The sequence below is a fragment of the Crinia signifera genome, chromosome 19 (genome assembly GCF_055691185.1).
Source record: "Crinia signifera chromosome 19, ASM5569118v1, whole genome shotgun sequence".
In the NCBI taxonomy this organism is placed as follows: Eukaryota; Metazoa; Chordata; class Amphibia; order Anura; family Myobatrachidae; genus Crinia; species Crinia signifera.
Window position 1 is genome coordinate 95,961,346 of NC_139226.1, and position 5,569 is coordinate 95,966,914.

At 43.8% G+C, this 5,569-nt stretch overlaps 1 protein-coding gene across 1 annotated transcript; it reads right to left on the reverse strand.

Moving 5' to 3' along the window:
* Positions 1–478: 478 nt before the first annotated feature.
* On the reverse strand, positions 479–5,366 carry LOC146041927 (transcription factor HES-5-like). The gene is made up of 3 exons (XM_083161788.1): positions 4,880–5,366; positions 3,119–3,293; positions 479–1,362 (listed from the first exon to the last, which is right to left on the reverse strand). The coding sequence occupies exons 1-3, from the start codon at positions 4,946–4,948 to the stop codon at positions 1,133–1,135; spliced, it is 474 nt and encodes a 157-aa protein (XP_083017914.1). The 5' UTR covers positions 4,949–5,366; the 3' UTR covers positions 479–1,132.
* Positions 5,367–5,569: the final 203 nt, after the last annotated feature.

A 5,569-nucleotide genomic window follows, 5' to 3' on the forward strand; every position in this document is an offset into this window, starting at 1 on the left:
CTCAGAGATAGAGATCAAATGATGAGAGATAAAGTAACAACCAATCATCCCCCAACTGCCATTTTTCAAACAGCACCTGTAAAATGAAAGGCAGAAGCTGATTGGCTGTTACTTTACCTCTGACATCGTATAGTGTGCACCCAGCTTTTAGAGAGAATATATATTTCCATGGTGATTAATACTTTTTAGGCACACATATTGTAAAAAAAAGTTCTTTCCCCCTTAAGGTGCCCACAGACGCATCGATCCCGGTGTGCGTTCTGTGCTTAACTAGCACACATAGCATTGCATCGTATGCCTTGTGCATACGATGTGCATGCGATGCGATGCTATGCGATAAAAAGCTAGTACAAAAAGTACGTGCAGCACACTTTTTGTACTGTGCGATGAGGTGCCGCGGGAGCGCGCACCCCATCGCATAGCATCGCACCGCCGGGATCGGTGCGTGTGTGGGCACCATTAGAAAGAGCCTTGTATAGATAATAATAATAAAAAACAGCTATATTGGTCTCTTAATCAATATTGTGTTCCAAAAAATGTGATAAACCTATTTATATAAATGTTAAATATTGTACCGTGACCAAAAGTCATGATTCTATACCCCTGAGAAGGATAATACAGTATGAGTGCCACACTAAGGGGTGAATGTCGACAGGGCTTATGTCATCAGCTGAAATCGGTCGACTTGTCTAAGGTCGACAGGGTCAGTCAACACAAGCGATAGGTCAATAGTGTGCCGAGCGCAGTGAGGCACCGTGCCCAAAGCATGTGCTCCCCATGGGAGGGGATGTGGTTCACAGACATCTACGTGTCGACTATGTTGACATTCGGGATAAAAAACAGTGAGCCCTATGACCCATACCCCTCTTATGGACATAGATGGATATTTTCAGCGGTTGCAACATGCAGCCAGTAGGGAGCGCCATTTAGGTGTCCCCAGATCATCAGCACTAGAGCAAAGTTGATAATGTAGTGATACTTAAAGATCAGGGCAAGTCACGGCAGTCCATTACAACATATGACATAACTGTTATTTATAGGACACAAATAAAAAAAATCCAATTTTCTATATTGCATTAAAAATCCCTTTTTACAGTCATGCTACAATAATAGTCTGTGCAGTGATCATGGTTTACCATGGCCTCCATATTTCTGGGATACCCTCTGGGCTATTGCAGGCGTCTCTGTGCAGTGAGGCAGCGCAGTAATGGAGATTGTACTCAGCAAGCGCTTCGCTTTGACAACCGGAAATGTGCTGGAGCATTTTCCCTTGCATGGGTTCTGGGTTCTGCAGAAATCTCATTGTCTCTTTGAGACACATGTAGTATCCTTGGTAATATAAGTCCTGTGTGTTCTGAGGATCTACAAACAAAAATATAAATGAGTTAATACAGAACAATTCCATAGAACGATTAACAGATGGGTAACGGTATATGTAGCCTACTGTCCCTTTAAATGGGGACAGGTGGATTACACAGGTTGAAGTCAGCCAGCCACAGAACCTGTGTAATCAGTGTCCTGTTTTAAAGGGATAGTATGGTAAACCTAAATATATTGGGCTATGTCATTTAAATGGTATGGCTGGTTAAAGAGCCAATAATCAGTTTAATTATCATTTACTGAAATCAAACATGGAACTCTACCTGTAGATACGACATCTCTTTCCTGTGGAGTCTTTTAAATAATTACTTCCACAACTATTAGCATCCAGCCTGCAAAAATCTATAATTTACTCAACTCAAGCAACAGGTCCCAACCAGCCCACCAAAAGATTAAACATTATTCACTACCTGCAGATGGCGCCATTTTCACATGTACTATATAGGAATGTCCTATAAAAATCTTTTGCACTACTGGTATTTGAATTGCTGTTTTCTTATTCACTTTATAGTGAAGTTTCTAGGTGCCCATTCACTATTAAATATTTGCAACTAATTTGGTGTTTTGGGGGTTGCTGTGATCCCTCCTTTCCCACCCACCAGCCGTGGGTGCTGGATGACTGCCCAACAGGTGGGATCCTGAGAATCAGTATCCTGATGTTGGAATTCCAATTACCGGTGCTCCGACAGGGGGACTCCTGGCTCACAGGGGCTATTCTCACTTGTGAGGGTCCACGACCCCCATAGAGGGAGAATAGAACCTGTGGCGAGTGCAGCGAACCCACAAGGGACCTCTATGCGCTCGCTCCCCCCTGTCAGAGCACCGGCAGTTGGGATTCCGACGTCGGTATACTGACCATCTGGATCCCCCCTTGTCGGAGCGTCATACCACACCCGCCAGCCGCCTCCCCTATAGGTTTTTTGGGGGATGCAATGCTGCATGATGTATCACTATCGGGTAGCATTGCAGTGGGTCCTGGGCAACCTAGTATTCAATCTTGTAATATTGACACATATATTTTATTACATTAAAATGCTTAAATGTTGTTATTTTTATAATTATTATTACTATTAATAATAATAATAATAATAATAATAATAATAATAAATTAGGCTAATTTCCCCGGCAGAACAAAACTTAAATAGCATTTTTAACCATAAATGATATCAAAGTTTAGTCTAATTCCTTTGTTTAACTTGATAAAATAATCTGCTTAGTTTGTTTTCAAGATTTTCATATACTTTCAGAAGGAAAGGGGTATTTATGAAAGCACAGAGAGGGATAGAATTGTGAGAGATAAAGTACTAGTTTATCAGCTTTTAACTCTCTCCCAGCTTTGATAAAAACACTATATACAAAATAAGGTCGCTTTTATTGTGGTATTAAAAGGGCTTTAATACAATACCTGTTTGTGTATTTAAAATCATATTTAACACCTTTAGGCTAGTGTCACACCTGCAGCGATGCTGACAGTGGCGGAAGTAACCCATTGTATCAGACAGAAGGAACCAAGCTTTGGTTATACAGGTTCTGAACTACAAAGTATTATGGAATATAGAATTTTTTGAGCGATCATTGTATGCAAACTTTTGGGGTGATTCAGACCTGTTTGCTAGGCTGCATGTCTTCGCTGCATGTACAAATGAAAATGCACCTATTAATTTCTGCCTCTCTGTAGCTACATAGCGCTGCTGTATATTAACAGTATTGTCATTTTCATTGTTGTATTGAATCTCACCAGTCATGCTGCGCTGTCTCTGGAGACACTTTACGGCCAGATCCAAAATATCTGCCTTCTCTAGTTTGGAGTGCTGGTGGTGGGTCTGGATGTCCTTGTCCAGTAATGTTCTGAGCTGCTCAATGCTGTTATTGATCCGATCTCTCCTCATCTTCTCGATGACCGGCTTTCTTATCTGATGACCAAAAAACAAAGTATATTATTCCCACGACACTCATAGAGCCAGATGAGGAATGCTGCTCATATTGGGGCAGATGTATTAAGCCTTAACAAGAGATAAATGCAAGAGTGATAAAGGCCCTTATTCTGATCGGTGCGGATATTCCCGCTTGCGTACGGCCCGCCGATGTTTATCGTCTGCGCATGTGCAGAGGTCACTCTGCGCATGTGCAGGCGATTTCGCCGCATGGATTCTTTATACGCCGCACAGGGGGCGTAGAGGGGCGTGAGGGGCTACTTATCCTCATTACCCTATGCATACGCCCCGCGTTTCATGGGCGTTCCCATGCAAACGCGGGGCGTATGCATGGTAATGAGGCCGTGACGCGTGGGTACGGGGCGGACATCTGACATCGCCGGATGTCAGCTGCCCGCCCCCATACAAGATTTCACACGGACAAGTGTCCGTGTGGTCTTGTGTTGCGGGACCTGGTGGAGCGTGCGGCCCTGCATTCGATGTTCGGCGACCATCGAATGCAGGGGCTGCTCCCACCATGGAGGAGGCGTATCCCCGTCCACATTCATGCGGACCGCCACATATCCGCATACGGACGGAGGTGGCGATCCGTATGGAAGGCGGGGATTCGCCAAGACGGACATCACCGCATATTTCTGATCGGGCCGCACCGATCAGAATAAGGGCCAAAGAGAGGTAAACGTCCAGCCAATCACCTGCTAACTGCCATGTTACAGGCTGTGTTTGAAAAAAGTCAGTAAGGAGCTGATTGGCTGGACATTTATCTCTCCTTATCACCCTTGTATTTAGCTCTTGTTAAGGCTTAATACATCTGCCCCATTGTCTCTCTGTAGATACATGGATAGACAGAGACAGAGACACATGGGATGTTGCTATGGGCAACCAATCAGATACTATCTATTATCTGCTAGAATTTCCCAGAGAGTCAGTGTTACAGGCGGCACTCAGGAGACTCAGGGGTACATTTACTAAAGCTTCTGAAAATAAAAACAGGTGATGTTTCCCATAGTAACCAATCAGATTCTGTCTACAATTTCTCTAATGCACCCTATAAAATGATAGACAGTTTGCTATGGGTGACAGCCTTTTCTCCAGTTTTAGAAGCTTTATGGCCAGATGTACTAAGTGTGAAAAGTGATACAGTGGAGAGTGATAAAGTGCCGGCCAATCAGCTCCTAACTGCCATGATACTGCTTTATCTCCACTTTATCACTTTTCAAGGCTTAGTACATCTGTCATTTACCCATCATTGGGGCAGATGTATTAAGCCTGGTGAAGAGATAAATTGGAAGGTGATAACGCACCAGCCAATCAACTACCAACTGCCATTTTTCAACACAGCTGATTTTCTGGTGCGTTATCACTTTCCATTTTATCTCTTCACCAGACGTAATACATCTGCCCCAACGTTCCTTACTTGCTGTATACAAGCCTCCTGAGTGCCACCTGTAACATTGATCCTCTATGCAGGGTGAATACATTTTGGAGTATATATATATATATATATATATATATATATATATACATATATTTTTTTTTTTCCTAAATGCAGCTTTTGTTGGTACCTTGTGTTTGATCAGTCCGCCCAGCTGTTCCTTTTTGGCCTCGTGTAGTAAGTGGAACCCTGGAGCCATTGGGATAGCCGGCGTGGTGGTCCTGGGGCACTGTGAGTGAATAATGTGTAGTCCCGGCCGATCCCTGCACTGTATTTATACCCATCAGCCCATGCTGACAAACAAGTCCTGCGTGGTTCACTTTCCCACACTTGTAAACCGATGAAGGGAACAATACAGATAATGAAAGTGTGCCTGAGAGGCTTGACCATAGCCCAGGGTGGGAATGGGGACATCACCCCCTCCTCTGCAGATGAACAGGTGGACTGGGTGTAGCTCAATTGTAACGTGACTCAAATGAGACATTTCACCGTGGGAAAGCCTCAATCTCAGCAATACCAGAGCCGTTCTTGATTGCAGAGGCTGATTACATTCCTGCGGCACCTGTTTTCTGAACGTTACAGTATTGGAGGAGACGTACAGTATGCACACCAGGCATTTAACCCCTTCTCGGCCTAACATGGAAATCACTGACCCGTACCGTCTGGCTGACAGCCCTACAGTAGGAAGCACTAAAGGGGTTATGGCATCTGCTCAGTACATATCTAAGCTAGTGCATTGCTTCTTATGACTGTACCACTTATGCCATCTCAGAGGTAAATATACTAAGATGGGAGATCTATTGAAGAAGGGATGTTTTAC